General features: G+C 37.2%; 2 protein-coding genes across 2 annotated transcripts; one reads left to right on the top strand and one right to left on the bottom strand.

Moving 5' to 3' along the window:
- Window positions 1-1,049: 1,049 nt before the first annotated feature.
- LOC118436824 (uncharacterized protein F54H12.2-like) lies at window positions 1,050-1,856 on the top strand. Its single transcript, XM_035855456.1, has one exon. The coding sequence runs from the start codon at window positions 1,050-1,052 to the stop codon at window positions 1,854-1,856; it is 807 nt and encodes a 268-aa protein (XP_035711349.1).
- Window positions 1,857-10,253: 8,397 nt separating this feature from the next.
- LOC110854461 lies at window positions 10,254-13,576 on the bottom strand. The gene is made up of 2 exons (XM_022102896.2): window positions 11,033-13,576; window positions 10,254-10,964 (listed from the first exon to the last, which is right to left on the bottom strand). The coding sequence occupies exons 1-2, from the start codon at window positions 13,574-13,576 to the stop codon at window positions 10,254-10,256; spliced, it is 3,255 nt and encodes a 1,084-aa protein (XP_021958588.2).
- Between the last annotated feature and the right edge of the window lie 4,881 nt (window positions 13,577-18,457).

Raw genomic sequence — 18,457 nt, forward strand, 5'->3', positions numbered from 1 at the left:
AGCAATTCACTTTACATGGATAATTCTGACAATTGGTTCAATATATCTGCTTCCATAGACATTAAAACAATTGATGAGCTAATTGAGTGTCTCAAATGTGAAATCGAATTCAAATTGAAGGACGGATTTGTTTTCTTAGAGCCTGTTAGTGAAATATTATACAAACTTGAATTCGCGCCAGAAGTTGCTTCCGTTCTTGGATTAACTGAATCAATTACTTTGGATGAGCAACCAGTTAAATCCAAGCATCAAATTAGTCTAAGTGCAAATAACACACGTTATTTCGTTTATTGTGACGTGATAGAAAATCAGTATATTGGCGATACAACTGCACCAATGCTGCGTTCATTCGTACATGTACCCACTCAACAAGATGTAATAGTTTCTAAGAGTTTCAACAATTTACAATATGTTTCGTTAGCCAGGAACGAATTTGACTCTATACAAATGTATATAAGAAACGAATTTGCTAAACCTCCGCCATTTAATTTCAGTAGTTTCAGTGCTACACTTCATTTTAGAAGAAAACGCTTGTAGTAAAAATGTATTCCTGTCTGGACAACGTGGACGACGACTTTTATGAGGTCTATTTACATCAAGTTGGTGGTTCCCTTGCTTATAAAGCTAGTTATTACCGGCAAAAGGGAGCAGGTCTTGGTGGTATATTTGGAGCCATAGGGAGAAGATTATTACCATATGTCAAAGCAATCTTACCACATGTAATACCATCGCTTAAAACTGCGGTGAAAAACATTGCTTCAGACGTAATTAACGACAAACAGTCGTTTCGCAGTTCTTTAAAATCAAACGCCATGGAAGCTTTAAAAGGGGTTGGAAACAGTTTAGTGTCTCAGTCTGGTAGTGGAGTTAAACGACGTAGGACAGTAAAACGGAGCCCTAAAAAGCGAAACGTTGTTCGCAAACGTAAACTAGTGAAACGTAAGCCTTTAAAACGGCTCACACGAAAAAGAGCAAAAGGAGTTACACGAAAACGGAAAGCAAAGTCAAAACGAAAATTAATCTCAAAAAACAGTTTATTTGACTAAAAAATGGCGAAGGCAAAGCAAGTGGTCAACTTTGTCCGGTCCGAGACCGACCTCTTGTCGGAACCAGGATGCGATTTAACTCTTTCAAGTTCTAACCGTGTTGATTATCATCCAATTACAAACATACAAGACAGATCAACACCGCTAACATTCATTATTCAAGGAAATGATTTGCAGTACATTGATTTCTCAGAAACTCAATTATACGTACGCTGCAAGATTGTTGACAGTAAAGGAGCCGCTCAAACTTCGTCAAATATTGCTCCAGTTAATAATTTTTTACATTCAATGATACATCAAGTGACCATTCTTTTAAATGATGTGCAAATTACTCCACCATCAACCTTATACCCGTACAAAGCGTTCATGGAAACTTTCCTTTCTTTCGGGAAAGAATATACAAAAACCCAGGCTCAAGCAGCACTCTACAGCAAAGAAATTGAACCCACTACAGACGATGCAGGATGGATTAGTCGTGAATCTTTGAGCCATAACAGCAAAGTGTTTGAAATGCGTGGAAAATTGAGATGTGACATTTTCAATCAAAATAGGTATTTAATTCCTGGTGTTGATGTGAAAATAGTTTTAAACCGATCGCCAGATAACTTTTGTCTGTTGGGAAAAACACCAACCGCTGGTTCTACGCTTGATCAAGCACAAGTTCATATCGTTGAAGCCAAATTGGTTGTTCAGAAACATACACTCTTCCCATCGATTACGCTAACTCATTTAAAACTCTTGGATAAGGGCCAACCAGCTTGTTATCCTATGCGAAGGGGGGATATCAAATCATTCTCTCTTTCAGCTTAAACGTTACAATATACAAACGAGAGCTTAATCACCGGTCTGCTACCCGATCGATTAGCAATTGGAATAGTTTCAAGCAAAGCTGTTCATGGAAATTATCTGGAGAACCCGTTCAATTTCATCCAAGCTGATATTTCAAGCATTTCGGTGACTGTAAATTCAGAACAAGTTACTTCTCAAACATTTGAGCTTGATTTTAACAACAAGAAGAGTATTGAAGCCTACTTCAGTGTGTTTTCTGGACTTGGTCTCTCAAATATTGACGCAGGACTCGACTTGACGTTTGAAGTTTTTAAGAATGGAAAAACTATATATATTTTTGATCTACGACATCAACATGATTGGTTCGCTATTCCACGACATGGAAGTGTGAAAATTGAAATTAAACTAAGACAAGCAATACCATCAGCTCTAACTGTAATTTGCCACTGTGACTATCAATCAGTGCTCTATATTGACAAGAATCGACACGCATATTTCAAGGACTTTACAACATGGATACTGTACAAATCTACAAGATTTTATCTGGACTTTTTTGCTCAACCAATGTTACATACAATGTCTTGGCTTGTGATGAATTGGATTCGTTTAAAACAAAAAAATATCCCATTGCACTAGTTGTAAATAGTAAGCCTTCTTCTCATCCTGGAGAACACTGGCTTAGCTTATTTAGTGCAAGTTCCACTTCACCAATTAACCTGTTTTGCAGCTACGGACTAGGGATTGAAGCTTACTCGCAACATTTTCAAGATTTTGTGGACCGACACGGGAGAGGTGTAATTCAGAATAATGTGCAGTTACAATCGCCAAATAGTGCAGTGTGTGGTCAATATGCAATATATTTTTTATGGAAACGTGTTAGTGGTTACTCGTTGGCGAGCGTTTATTGTAATTTTTCATATGATTATGGTAGAAATGATAGATTAGTTAAGCAATTTCTAAAGAACAAGTTGTATTTATTGAATCGAAAGTGTAAACATTGTAACATTAATCAGAATTCAATAAAATATTTATTAAATTAAAATTTTGTCCATCGTACAATTCTTGGCATCCTTTTGGCTCTTTTTTTGGCTCGTTTTATGCTAGTCATCCTTCCGCCTCCAACCTGTTTCCTGTTAAGAATGGCATTAACGCTTGCTGGGAATAGATCGATGGGTGGCTTTTTGCTCTTGATGAACTTTAAAAGTTGCATGACTGTGGGATCAGTCAAAGCAGTTGATTTTGCACTTAATCCATTGCATACAGTAATTAAGCATGTATTCATTTTCTCGAGGAAATAGCTCACACCACCAACATCAACTTTATCGCTGCTAATAACGGCTCCATGCTCCTTCAGGAAATCCAGGATTCTTGATCCGCGTGCAGTTGTCTTGTTTAATAGTTTGTTTATTGTAGTTGTAGGTAGAGATTTTTTAATGTCAGCTGAAAGTGTAGGTTTCTCCTCTACGTTCTTAACAAGCAGTGGTTTCTTGTCTTGCTCATTTTTTGTCAATAATCTGTCGATTTAAGTTCTGCAGCAAAAGTAGCTTGATGTCGTCAGTCAAATTGGAATCTTTAAAAAGTTTATTTTTCTGATCTTTTAGTTTATCTTCTAGATCAAGTTCTGAATCCTTTTGCGAGTTGAGTGCCAAAATCTTTTTGTACCAGGATTCTGGCACAATTTTCATTTTCTGGGCCATAATGCCGGTCCAAGAATAGCAAGAGTTTTGACAATTGTTTCAAGGAGCGGTAGAAATCCACCAGATTGGTTGAGGAATTTCTTTCTAGCCCTAATACTTTTTCGCAGTCAATTTAAGAATGCTGGATTTGAAAGGCAATAGCTTGTTCTTTTTACAAGGAGTGACTGGAATGTTTTTGTTGCACAAATTGACGCACAGTTCACAAATTGAACGTATTTCTTCTCCACTAGCTTTATTTATTAGTTTCTTTCGACGCTGCGGTTTGAGTTTGGCGCTACAGACACTTTTGAGGAATGCGGCGTTAGCAACTATGCGATTCTTGGCCATTTTGTTCAACTGAATCCACTGAGTATAATACTGCTCTATTTATACGTTCGCGTTAGTTTACCATGGAATTCCAGTCAACATGGAGTCAAAAATTAAACGTGCTTATCTTAACCCAAGAATCCCAGGAAGCTTTAGCGGACTAACAGGATTTAAAAAGTCGGGGAATCGTAAAGAATCGGTTAAGCAAATTGAAAACGTTTTGAAAACAATTCCAGCTTATACTTTGCATCGAGCAAGACGAATTCATTTCCCTCGACGAGTTGTTTATGTGCCTCATATCAATGCTCAATGGGGGATGGATTTAATGGATATTTCTAAATTCAGCAAATGGCTATACGTGGCTATATTCAGCCACTGAAGAATAAAAGCGGTATTGTTGTGAAACAAGGAATTGAAAAGATATTTCGACGAAGTTATGGGATCCCTCAACGAATCCAAATAGACATGGGTTTAGAATTTGTCAATTCTAATTGTAAAGAACTAATGGACAAATATAAAATTAAGCTATTTTCTGTGCAATCAGAATTAAAATCGTGTGTTGTGGAACGTTTCAACAGAACTATTTTGGAGAAGATTTATCGTTTTATGACTCATAACAACACTCAAAAGTTTGTGAATAGAATTAGAGAGATTGAAAATTTGTACAATAGGTCATATCACAGAAGTATAAAGTGTCGACCGATTGACGTTGTGCCAGCAAAACAAACTGAGGTGTATAAGAATTTGTATGGTCATTTGACGGATATGAGAGATCTGAGAGCAGAGATATTTAAAGTGGGTGATACAGTTTTAATTTCACAAGTGAAGAAGATATTCGAGAAAGGAGCAGCAACAAATTTCCAAGCGGAAAAGTTTATCATTCACATGATCAGACAAATCGTTCCCCGCACTTATATTCTTCGCGACCAGTCCGGTCAGATCTTGGAAGGCGGTTTTTACAGAGAGGAACTGCAAAGAATCTGCCATTAGAACCATGGCGACGTTAAGAAACTATCTCGGTATCATTTGGGATTCCATTAAGCAATTCAAATCAAATTGTTGTATTTATATTAGATCTACCTGTTGTTCGTCTAAATCTTGCTAAAATCGGATAAAAAATTGAATGTAGCAGAAATAGAGTTTGCTATTAATCCCGTTAGAAAGCTGAAATGTGATTTTTGTTACAAATCTTGTAAATTTTACGTTAGTGATGAAGAAGAACCCAGATGGATTCTCATGTGCTTCAAGTGTCGTTTACATGGAAAAGTATCCAGAGTTAAAAATAACTTGAGCAAAAAACGTTTTAGTTAGTAGTATAAAAAGCTGACGTGCAGCTCTAAATCTATCAGTCACAATGGCGAACCCACGCAGCGATTTTGGAAGGTGCCCTTCATCAAAGGAAGAAACTCTTAAAAACCCATTTGATCCGGCTGGAATTGTGCTTGTTGTAAGTGAAGGACTTCGTGATGGGAGACCAACGTTTCCTCTAGAAAGAAAGGGGAGACTTGTGGAGCTCAATCTTTCGGATTGTTTCAATTTGATTGAAAAAATACTACTTGGAAGACTACGTTCAATTGAAGGACTTGATCAGCTGTTTAAGCTGATGAACGACAAATTTCCAACAAAAGTTTCGAAATTGTTGTTTGAAGAAGCTGAGGCGAACAAATTTGAAGAAAAGAAAGCAAGTAACACAGAATACGTCGTGTGGCTCAGTCGTTTTGACCACATGGACTATGTGTACGTGAAGTGTGCAAATTCCGTTGTGAACTTTAACAGTTTACTGTGTATTGAAACTCTAAAGAAGATTGTGGAAATTTGTTTCACAACGTTGGAGAAGGACGTCGGGTGTTACATTGACTTCTTTTCGAAATTTGCAAGATTCCTATCAAACGTTGCTACCTATTTTCCTTTGATTGAACAACTGGCATCATACAAGGAACTGGAGATAAAGATCTACCACAGCTTGGGACAAAACGAATATCGTGACAAGGCTCCCCCAATATTTTACATGGTCAACGATTGGATCATGTCGCTTTCCCTAACTCCACGAGTTAAAAAGAAGAAGGAAACGGAAGGACTCGCTTATCCATGGGGGCAAACAATTCTACGCGCTACAGATCAACAAGGACAAGAATGGATAAAGTACCTTGTGAAAGAGCCATGTTCACTTTACGGCGTCGCATTTGATGAAATGTTGTAATTGTTTCATTTATTTTCTGTTTTTGAATAAAAAAAATTTGAATTGTATTTTGCATTTCGTTTTAACAAATTATTTTACGTGGCGGTCATTACTACATCTCTCATCATTACTTCATACATCTCTCATCATTGCTCATTCTTCATTTGACTCTCATGATGGATAGTGCTGCAAAATCATTATTTTGTCATCCATTAGTTTTCATTTTTGGTGTCATAACATATATCTGGTTGACGATACACACGTGCGCGTTTGTCTTATATACACATTTGTTCATACAGTGCTTACAACAGCACAGGAATATTTCATTGTGCAACGCGACGTTTTTATACAACGAAACGTTTTTAAAAAGTTAGTTGACATTTAGTCAACTAACAAACCCAACAACAGTCAGTTTAGGCAACAAAAGTCAGTCAGTAAACATCTCAAAATGGATTCACTCGCCCCATCCCAACATAAAAAGGATTCACGTAAAACTGTTGGAAACCCGATAAAAAAACGAAAACCTAAAAAAGTGGTAACGAAAAAACCGAAATTAGTGCAACAAGCTATTGAGGATTGTTTGGGGAAACTGAAATTCGCTGAAAAACCTCAGATTGAAATTGCTACTGGAGGAGTGTTGCAGTTATACCTGAAAAACGGACGTTACGTTTTGGATATAAACGAACAGCCAACGTTCATGCCAAAAATAAGTTTTGTGCTTATGAACGATACTGGCCGCATTGAATTTGATAAAAGTCAGTTATTGCATTTGTCAATCAATGTACTAAAAGCTGCCATGTTGGACCCAGAACTGGATATAACAGAATACAAGGTAGCTGTAGAAAAGATTTTGAGGGGAGGAAAGTATCAGCTAATGAGTCATGAAACAATGGTGCAACGTTTTGATTCCAATCGTACAGCACCATTAGACGGAGCTGAAAGCGTGCTAAAAAATATGTACAAGATGTACATTCGACGTTTCCAGAAACCGCCCACTGTGATGATGGCCAAATATAAGAAAGGGCAGAAAGAAGAGGAGGCTTAGTCTTGCTTCGTTGGTCAAACTGACAACATGGAGCCTGCTCCGAAAAAGATAAAAACTGGAAGAATTTTTGACAGAGACATGATCAAACTTGACGCTAGAATAAAGTCCTACGAAAAAGTGCCTCGTCTAACACACACAGCAAAAGAATTTGCTGAAGCTGGTTTTTATTACGATTCGAATTCGAGTGTCTGTTTTCATTGTGGACTTCAAGTTAGTGAGTGGAAGCCTGAAGACAATCCTTGGTTTGAACACGCTTTACGTCAAAAAGAAATTTGTGAATTTTAGGAGCAAAGGAAAAGTGAAATGAAAATTCAAATCAGTGAACCTCGTATAACTCTTTCGACTAACCGCACGGATTCCCTGTGTACAGTTTGTAAAATCAACGAAGCAAATTACGTGAACTTACCGTGTAGTCATTTGACTACTTGTCAACAGTGTTTAAGGAAACAGGGGCAATTTAAATGTTGTCATATTTGTGACGAGTATATTGGTTGTTATCTTCATGTGTTTGTATAAAGACATCATGGAATCTGAAGACGAAGCCCTCAACAAGGCGACTATTAAAAAAACTTATTGGATTTATAATGACGACATGGTCCTTCTAGACTCTAGAATAAAATCGTTTGAAGGTTCGAATTTAAAAATCAAGCAAACGCCCCAACAACTAGCAGAAGCAGGTTTTTATTATATGGGATTAGAAGATCAATGTGTGTTTTCATTCCGGACTTGGTGTTGAAGAATAGGAGCCAGAAGACGATCCATGGTTCGAACACGCTTTTCATACTCCTCATTGTGCATTTTTAAACTTGAAGAAAAGTGAATTGAAATTTCAAATCGGAGAAAAAGAACAAGTGTTGCCTCTTGAAGCCATGAATCAAACAGAACCATTGGACATTTATCTATGTAAAATTTGTCAAGTTAACGTAGCAAATCACGTGAACATGCCGTGTGAACATTTGGTTAGCTGTTTAGAATGCACAACTACACAAGATGAATGTGTAATTTGTCGTTCGGATATAGATGGATTTGTAAACATTATAGTATAAGAAACGTTTTTATATGTGAAACGTTCTGTCTATTTATAAAAGTGAAATCGTTTTGTCCGAGTATAAAAAGCAGCAGCAGTGCTCCTCATTTTTCAGTCTTTTACCAGCATGGGCATGGAGAACATCAACGGACAAATATTACCTTGCAATACAGGTGTGCTCGAGTCTTTTGTGAAGAGTGACGCTTTCAAAGATTCGCCCTTTGGCCCTGTTCACTTCCTCGTTGATCGTGTTGTTATAAGAAACAGTCTTGGAAAAGTTGAAATTGAAAAGGAGAAAGTTTTACACTTGGCTCTAAATTTACTGGCAATTGCTCGTGATACGCCAACGCTTCAAGACCATCTTGGTTATTTTGTGAGTAAGTGTCAAAGTTTAGTGGAAGACCGCAACAATTTCAAAATCAAGAAAGGTGTCTACGCCAACAAACCAGACTTGCCGCAACAATATTGCCCAAAATCGTTTTTGTTTACCAAGTGGGCTGACGTTTCAAAATATCAGCAAAACGTTTCTCCGCCAGTTTCAAGGGAGGAGCGAGTAATCAAACACAAGTTTATTGCTGCCAGACTGCTCGTGATTGGTGACATTGTGGGTTACCGAGAACACAGGGGTTGCCCATCTACCCCCTGTACGGGTGACGTTGCCGGAAGGGTGTGTGACGTTTGCTACCATACGCCAGAAGCTCACTTGGAGTGGGAGGAGCCACGTATGCCAGAGGCATAACCTATCTCTGATATATATGCCGGAGGCATAACATATGCCGAAGGCATAACATATGCGAAGCATAGCCTATCTACGATATATATGCCAGAGGCATAGGTGTGTGTCCCCCCTCCCCTCTACGTGGATCACGATGGCGACCTCATCCGAGTTTGACTGCGACGAAGCACTAAATCTGTTTAACGACCTACTTCAACAACCTAGTGACGAACCAAGTCACAAAAAACGAAAATATTCTGCCCGAAAAGGATCCTACTCCATGAAAACTGAAGTTATTCAAGGAAGTACGTTCATCACAATCAGCCAGGTTTTTGGCGATGCCGAAAACAAAATTCATATTCAACCGTCAACCGTCCCTCTTCTGCTGAAGAATTTGATTGATTTTTCAGTCATTGCCTACCGCAAGTCCCTATTGGACCAAGTAGGGCATGATGGACCCGCCCCCAATGAAAAAAGTGCGAATCGGTCCCGTAATCCTGTTCTACATTGAAGATGAGTATGAAATTGAGCGACAACGCAAACAATTTAAAAAAATTTGGAGAAATAATTTTGCAAGATTTTGTTCTTGGTGTAGACGCATAATAAGACGTTAAAATTACAAATTTACAATTTTTATTCGAATTTTTGTATACAATTTTTTTGTATAAACTATAATTACACAATTTATTTGAATAGACTATATTTATTTGTATAAACTATAATTACATATTTTACTTGTTTGTATAAACTATACAATTTTCTGGAAATAAACTAGATCTTATCCTAAACTTATCATCTTGTGTCTGGCTCAAGTCTATTACTATATATCCATACGGTATTTTCATAACATCAGTTAGAGTATATTGCATAATTGGATGATTTCGTCCTCCATTAATTTGTCGACCTAATTTGCTAACAAAAGTTGTATCTCTAGGGTTTTTCATCGCTACAATATATTTTAAATTCAGAGTAACACTCCTAGTTTTTCCCTTTTCAAAAAAATTTTGAGTTAAAAAAATTATTGACACATTATTGTGATGGGAATAAATACTAAAGGCTTTCACCATTTCATCTGAACGAGAAATTTCAGTCATTAAATCATCTAAAACTAAAATAAGAGGCTCTCCATCATCATTAATTACACTGGGCAGTCCTTTTTCAAATTCAATATGCGGTATACCCTCTTGAATCTGCTCAAATAACTTCGGCTGATATTCTTGATAACAATATTTCACATTATTTACTGGCGGATCCAATAGCTCCATGCGACGAGAGAGTAGTTTTGCAGTCAAAGTACTTTTTCCTTTTTCCCCCCGCAATCGCCATAGTGAATGGCGTTTTTAGCGTAATGTCAATGTCCCCCTCCATTATATGTACAAGGGAATATCTTTGTGACCGTGAGCTAGCGTAGTCAAATGATCAACGACGCAACGCTTTGTGTCAAAGCCATTAAGACTTTGTGGCTGAGCTCGTTCGTAGCACATGTTTGCGGCTTAGAATCGATTTAATCACCACACTAGTTGGAATATTTCCATCCAAAACTTTCCAATATTGGTCAAATGTTATTTGATTGGTGATTGCAGCTTTCTTGATCCCCTTGGCCACTTTTTTTGTATTTATTGTCATCTTTCCATTTTCAATTGAAAGTGCTTGAGCTCCATACATTTTCGGTTTGGACGCAGCAAAGCGAAAGATTACACTTTTTGGCATTTCATCCTTCATCTTGCCGAGTCGCTTCTCGTTTTCTTGATTATTTAAATGAGAATGCATCCCTGCATAGTCACTCAGATCAAACCGCTCCTTATTCTCCACCATGTCTTGATAAAAATCACGAGTTTCCACGTGATAGACCAGTGAATCCGTATCACCGTAAAGAACTCTAGCTTTGTCACCGTACTTTTCCTTCATATAATCGTAGTGGAACTCGTACATGAAGCACTTCGAAATTTCTAGAATGGATATTCCAAAAGCGACTGGTTTATCCAAAAGCACTTGAGTCACTTTCTTGACAGCCAGGTGCACTTTATCGTTAATGGTAATAATCCGCTCATAAGTCGGTTTGTTAACAATCTTCTTGAGCTGCTTTTCTGTGGTAACGACTGAAATTGACATCCTTTTCCTCTTTTGTTCTATTGTTTTCCCAAAAGATGCGTTATTAAGCTGAAAGGACAATATGTATAAGCATTTTTGAAATAATAATAAAAATAATTTATGTTTGAATTACTTACCAACTTAAAAAAGTCCTTCTCAAAGTCTGTTGTCGCCTGTTTCCTCATTTCTGTGTTAAACAGAATAAAGGCTTTCATCCAATCCCGTTGTGAAAACTTGACAGCTCGATGAACTTTAGTAACTACAAGTCCAAGCTTGATATACATCTTCAAGTTGCGATAATGTGTCACATAGTGCTGTTTTGGGAGCAGGTCAGCTACAAGTTTGGAGTTCTTGAATGTAGACTCGGGAATATGTAGATCCTGCATCTGTTTAAGCTGATGTGGAGTCAATTCGTCCTTACTGACACATCTCTTCGTCGGAGCTGGCGGGTAGTCGTTTAGCTTATTATGTATGGTTGGCGGTATCTCAAGGTCCACTTCGAAGAAGTAACCAGTCTCAGCGTCGTCTTTGAGGGAATTTACAAAAGCACTTGGATTTGCACGTACTCTGTCAAGCTCATATTCAGTTAACCACTTGTAGTCTTTTTCGGGTAGAGCTGAGCACATTGCAGAACCGTAAAGATTGTTAATATCCAGGAACGAAATGTAACTGCTGGTCTTTGTCTCATCATACTTCTCTCCCATATACTTGTTATTCGCTTGGGCTGCTCGAATTCCACCAACTCCACACACACCACCACGAAGTGCTGTTTCGAACCAGCAATGCATTGTAACGTCAACATAGTCCAGTTTCGCTTTGCCCATCTTGCAACAAGCGTCGTACGCGATCATTGGCAAACTAAAATAGTGAGCCAAATCCAAGTTGTAAGAGTCCCATAAGATTTCTCTGCTCCTTTCCATACAATCAGCTAGCAATGTCACATCCAGAAGTACGTACAAATTATGCCAATCACCAAGATTTTGCACGTTGAAACTCTCCCAGACTTGTTTAGCATGATCATATACTTTCTGATCAAGTGGCTGGTCATTAAGATCGTTGTAAAACTCCTTGATTGGCGGCAGATGCGTCTCTTCAAAATTCGCAGGCGACTGCATATGCGTATATGGATAGGCACCTTTCTGTAGCAGCAAGTCTACATTGATTTGCTGCGCCAACTCTTCAATTTCTTGATCAGTTCCATCTCTATTGTACAGTTTAAATATATTTTCTGCTTTGCCAGAAATCTCCTTAGTAAGTTTAAAATCGTCGGTGTTGTTTTTCTTTAAAGTGTTTGTAAGATTTTCTAACGAAGAACTCAGGAATGAAAACAAATCACAAAATCTAATTTGATTTCTCACTGTAAACGACATAAACTTTTCTGAAGAACATGGTATTATTGTTGCGTTCATCGACTCGTCAAATGCTTGCACAAGGAAGTGGGAATCATAAGACTTGAGATTGTGAATAAAACATGGAGATATCTTGCCGATTGAAGCTTCTAAGTTGCAACGGTTATGAGCAAGACCGAGGAACTTACCGGAACAGTGATCATGAAGAAAAACAGCCATGTTGGGTCTGTCTTTAAATAGTTTAGACATTTCTTGTTGGCTTAGTCTCCTAAACTTTTCTCCACAAAAGTAACATGGGTCAAGTTGAGTTGGATCCTCGCGGATTTGCTTCTTAAGCATATCTCTCAGTTGAGGGTTAATAATCATAGATTTTGAGCTTTGTTGCTGGAGTAATTCAATGACGTTTTGTCGAAGCTTCTGGTCTTGTAGTATATCATCAAAAAATATCTTTGCAACATTTTCTTCTTCATCATCAGTTCGATAAACACTCCAATTAACTGCTTTACCTTGCCAGTCGACACAAACCCACGCATAGCCGCATGGAATATGGTCAGACTCTTCCAATTCAATTCCGTTCACGTTCCGTTTTCTACTTTTACGTTTGACGAAAGCCTCGAAGTCTGCGTAATAACGATAAGGGGTACGTACCATTCGATGATACTGGTTGAAAAAGTAGAAGGGTTCTTCTGGTACATCAGTTTTTTGCAATTTCATTTGGTAGCAAAATTCGCGATGGTCCATGGCTGATTCTGCCGTAGTGAAGCTGTTGAGGCAGTTACGACAAGGATGTTTGTAATATGTATCAGTCCGTAGCAGAGATGATAATTTCCTTATGAGATTAAAATGGGAATTATTTCCATCATCTGTTTCTTCAATAACAAGAAGTAAATCAATCTCTATCAAGTTCGATTGACGCACAGGTTCACTGGATTTGTTTAGCCTTTCTTTAAGTTCAAACTGGGCTAAATTCTGTGACATGTACAGTGGGAATAAAGAGTTTCTTATGGCACGATGAACTGACTTTCTCTGGAGGTTAGTCAAGTCGGAAAACACCTTATCACGATATTTGTCATATTCGGCTTTTCCTGCATCTTCTTCCTCATAGCCTAATACACTAATCGGAAAACCAGGATTCTGTTTTTCAAACTTTGGTAGCTGACCAAGCGTCATTGGAAAGATAATGCCGTCAAAGTTCAGTTTCTTGTTTTGTATCGCTTTTTTGCACATTACCATCGTATCTACTACTGTTTTTCCCCCATTTCTTCTTGAATCCACACACTTCCTCATGGGCCAAACACGAATACAAGAAACATTTGAAGTCATCAACGCCATTTACTCGGTTGTCGATATTAAGAAGGACACCTTTATCTTTGAATTTTAACAGATTGTTGTTGGGTATATAGGCCCCTGCTCTGAATGGGGCAAATGGAGAAATGCTGAATTGAAGTTTTGAAATGAAATCCAAAACCCACCCGCTTCCCTTGTGAATAAAGTCGTTACAACTTTCTATTAACTTGAACGCAATACTGTTAATTATTTCGGGAATAAAATGGCTTTGAAGAATGGTATGTGGATAAGCCTTAAAAACTGGATCTGGTTTCGTATGTTTCATTAAATCATTACGGTCTCCTTCAATGTCATCAAAATGAACAACGTCTGCAGCTAAATACGGCCGGTAAAAATGCGCCTCCATTTCAGTAGCAATTTTTACACATTTATGCCGATCTAGCTCCGTCTGCACAATTTGTTAGCCACGTCAGTATACTTATGGTTGCTAGTGTCTAACTTATACACTTGAACAGTATTTAACACAGTGTGGGAAAGCTGGAGTCGGTTATCAAATTCTTGCCCTTCTTGAGTGAAGAATATCGGATCAACCGTCATTGATCCATGTTGTTGCTGGAAATGTAAATCGACTGATCCCTTATGGGAGAAAACTTGACCACAAATATTGCACGTGCCCGATTTATAATCCAGACGAGGGTGCTTCCTAACGGGAGCAGGTGTGCGAACGACAGGTGGTGAATCTTGAAAGTCGGCTAAAATAATTGAACAATTGCTGGGGCAATGTGATGCAGAACAAAACGTACACTTTTCACTAAGATGATGATTACAAACAGTGCAGAATTTAATGCTTTGTGGATATAGTTTACATACATTTGCACAATGAAGTTCAGCACAATTTTCACAGTGGACAATGTGAAAACCACCGAAAGAGTCGAAGAAACTTTCCCAAGGGGAGGTATCCATGTCCATCATAGTCTACGAGTGAGGCTACTTTTCAAAGTTTATCAAAGTTTTATTCGAATTTTCAACTTTTTGTGAAGTTTTTTTATATTTTGACTTTTATTAGAATTTTTATTATTAGGAATTTATAAGTTTAAAGGTATGTTTAATAATTTTTACCAATTTTCAATACGACTTTTTTTAGGAATTTTGAAGTTTTGGGGCCTTTTAAAAATTTTTAGCAATTTTAAACACGAATTTTTTAGGAATTTTTAAGAATGTTTAACGATTTTTTAGCACGACTTTTTGTAGAAATTTTTAACGGTTTTTAAAAAGTATAAATTGTATTAAAATATGAGACATTTTCAACATGACTTTTTAACGAATTTTTAAGTTGTAAGGCTTATTGGTATTTTTAAGTGACGTTTATTGGGATTTAAAAGAATTTTTTAAGTGACGTATATTGGGATTATGTTAAGTGGAATGTTAAACAACGTTTATATTGGTGTTAAACTCACTGAGAAAAAAGCTGCAGGTCAACTGAATGTACCTTTATGCAGGTGCACTTGCCCGTCCAAGTGACCCAAAAGTGACCCTTTTTTCAAGCGGACTAAAAATAACTTGTACCTTCCTAGAAGCGAAACAAAGGCTTTCCTACACTAAGTTAGGATAGGGAGCATGCATATTCATCATTGTTACTCATGTACTACCATTTTGAAATTTGGTCCCAGCGACCGTGTGTTTTCTCATTAAATTCAAGTGCTTCAATAGAAACAAGATAAAAGAAAAAATTGTACCAGTGAATCTTGTCAAGAAACAGCCTGGGAATGCTATTTTCCACATGTACTCCCTCTCTAAGCAAATTGGGCGACTTAGGGATATTTTCGTAAGTGAATTTTTATGAATTTATGTTTGACAATTTTAACATTCACTGAGTTCAAATTTCTTGTTCGTAAAATTTTGTGTTCATATTTCTGTATTTTCAAATATTTTTACAGCTTTTTGAAGCTATATCCGTTGCCGTCATCCGTCGTGGGTGGGGTCTCGTCTTCTTCCCGAGTTAGACTTGGACTGGGATGACTATAAACTATGGAAAGGCCTAATATGGAACTCTGAGTATGACCACACCATCGTCACCACAAAGGCTCGGACAGCTCTTCGCACTTACGACGTAAGTTCGGACTCGCCTGATGATTCTTATGGGTCCTTCGATTCTACTACCAATGGGTATCTAGCTTCTATCCAAACACCACCAAACGTAGCAATTCTCTGTACGGTAGTTTTTAAATTCTTTTGTATTGATAGAAGAACCGTCAACACTATTACAAGTAGCAATCACTATTTTTTTACCAATTATGACTTTCTTATCGACGCCAAAGACAGAGGAAAGGACTTTATTTTTATTCCTCTCACCTTTTTGACTTCTTTCTTTCGCGACTATTTGAATGATCCAACTTCTGATTGCGGTCATTCCGCTTTTCTTTTCGTTGATACAATTAAAAATTTCGTAGCATTCTTTGACCCTAACTACAATGACAAAAATCGCCATATTTATCGCGACGCTATTGCTTACGCTGCTGCTGAGATTGGGAACGTTTGGGGTCGTGAATTCACAATTCGTGACACCACCAAACTCAATTATTTTGTACCTATAATGCAAAATGGGTTTCAGCTCTTTAATATTGCTGGCAAGCCGGAAGAAAGAGAATTTCATAACTATATGTATGATTTATTCCCTTACATGCATAAGGAAAGAGGGGATTGTTCTTATGCCGTTTGTGCCAGTGCTTCCCTCTTAAAATCTGATCAGTCTATTGAGGTCAACGACATTGTTGCTTTGATACACAAAAACCGGGATAATTTGTTGTGGGGAAAACGCTTGGTCGCACGTCATATAGAAGAAGATGAGCATGGCTATTTTTTTTATACAATAAATTTCCTGCATATAATGCGTCAGGTTATTTCGACTACTTGTATTATGTTCGAGAATAAGCGCTTCTGGCACACACTTCGGCTTTTTGGCTGCGACATTGATGGTATCGAGCGCAAGCGTTTCATCATCCAAACTTGCTCCTCTTACTTTACAGATATTGATCAATAAACAAAATTGCTGGCGAGGAACAGCGTATCATTTTCAACAGCAAAAAACAATGCTTAGAACGCTTAAACAACAAGGCCTTTAACCGTGCTCGAAATGGTATCAAACCGAAGCCGATTTCTTCTCCTTTAAAACGCGATCCAAACGAAAAGTTTCACCTGAAGCATGAACGTAATAAGCTTGATGCTGACTTTCTTGACTCCTACACAAAACGTATAAAACTTGAGTTTGACTCTTTGACCTTGAAATAAACTAGCATTTTTTTTTCACGACCGCTGCTTTTTATTGTCGTATTTTATCGCGATTATTTTTTTCTCCGTCATAATTTTACATTTTATATTGTTCACGATTTTTCGCGATTATTTTATTCTCCGTCATAATTTTTACATTTTATATTGTTCACGATTTTACACATTTTTTGAAATAAATGTAAGGTTTCCAGTTTTGTCTCATGTAAAATGTTGTACCATATGGATTTACATGAGAATTTTTAATATTATTATTTTGCGCCTCACCTAAGGTTACTATTTTTTTAGTATTATATGTATACGTGTATAATATTATGCTATATGTATATGTGTTTAATATTATGCTATATGATTGTGTTAACTAAAAATTAAATAATGTTAAAAAAAAATAATAAAATAAAATTGTAAATTTGTATATATGTCACGTGGTCTCTGCATGGTCTTTGTACTTTGGCAGCCATCTTTGGTGATCTATTTTTAGAACTCATCTTCCTCATGAGGAGTGATTTTAGAACTCACCTAAGGTGATTTTTTTATTGAGGAGTGTTTATAACTGTTCAGTTCACAAAGAAAGTTAGCAGCAACTTAGTCCATTTACCTATAAAAGTGACAATTTATTATTTATCCATTTTAAAATTTGCTATTTGCCATTTGCCAGCTACTGGCGTTTATAGCGAGCGTGTTTATTCTGAGGTCACAGAAGCCTACGTCAGCCTCAAATGCTTATAACATCCCGAAAATGCAGAGAAATTATTGTTTCTCAAGCATAATTAGCCTAAAATATCAATACTAATTTGTCCTGTATTAGTGTCTATTTACGTTATACTGAAGAGATTTTAATTTGTGCTTTGAAGGTGAAAACCTCAATCCGACTGAAAGCAAAAATTTTATTCGTAGACAATTTTTTATTGAGAACTTTATTGAAATCAAAGTTTAAAAAATCAAACTAAAAATTTAACCTTTTTTCAAGCTACACGAAGATTGTCTAGCGAGAATATCAAAAAGTAAAGCCAAAAGTTTGGAATCGCGTGATACTTTCCGTTGAATGTCCACTTTAAAGAAAAACATTGGAGCCAAAGTTCAATTTTTAAGTAAATGATCTGCATCTTTTGCCTCCGCTGGACGAAGACCATGGTTGATGGTGGACTTTGAACTCTCCCCTCCCATAGTTTTCTTTAAAGGGAATGTAGCGGAAAGATCAGTGATAATTCATAAGTTTTGGCTTAATTTTTTTTATATAATTCGCTAAGAAATCCTGGTATAGCTTGAAAAAGGTTCCATTGTAAGCCAAAAAGTCTGGTTTGAGAATCATCAGATGATATCTAGCGAATTATGGCATTCGTAACATGCACAGCATTATCTCAAACTATTGAACATCCCAAATTAGCAAATAATTCATTAAATTTAATTAATTCTGAAGGTTGGTTAGTGTTTAAATTAATTCTCATAACGGGTAGCGGGTAACGGGTACCCGCACGGGTACCCGTGCGGGTACGGGTAGTTGTGCTGCGGGTAGCGGGTCGGGTAACGGGTAGTGTTTTCGCTACCCGCGGCAACCCTATTTATAACCATATAATACTACTATACATATATTTACATATTTGGTACTGGAGTTCTCGTAACATGTATCGCATCTACATA

This window comes from Folsomia candida, unplaced genomic scaffold (genome assembly GCF_002217175.1).
Source record: "Folsomia candida strain VU population unplaced genomic scaffold, ASM221717v1 Fcan01_Sc010, whole genome shotgun sequence".
Lineage (NCBI taxonomy): Eukaryota > Metazoa > Arthropoda > Collembola > Entomobryomorpha > Isotomidae > Folsomia > Folsomia candida.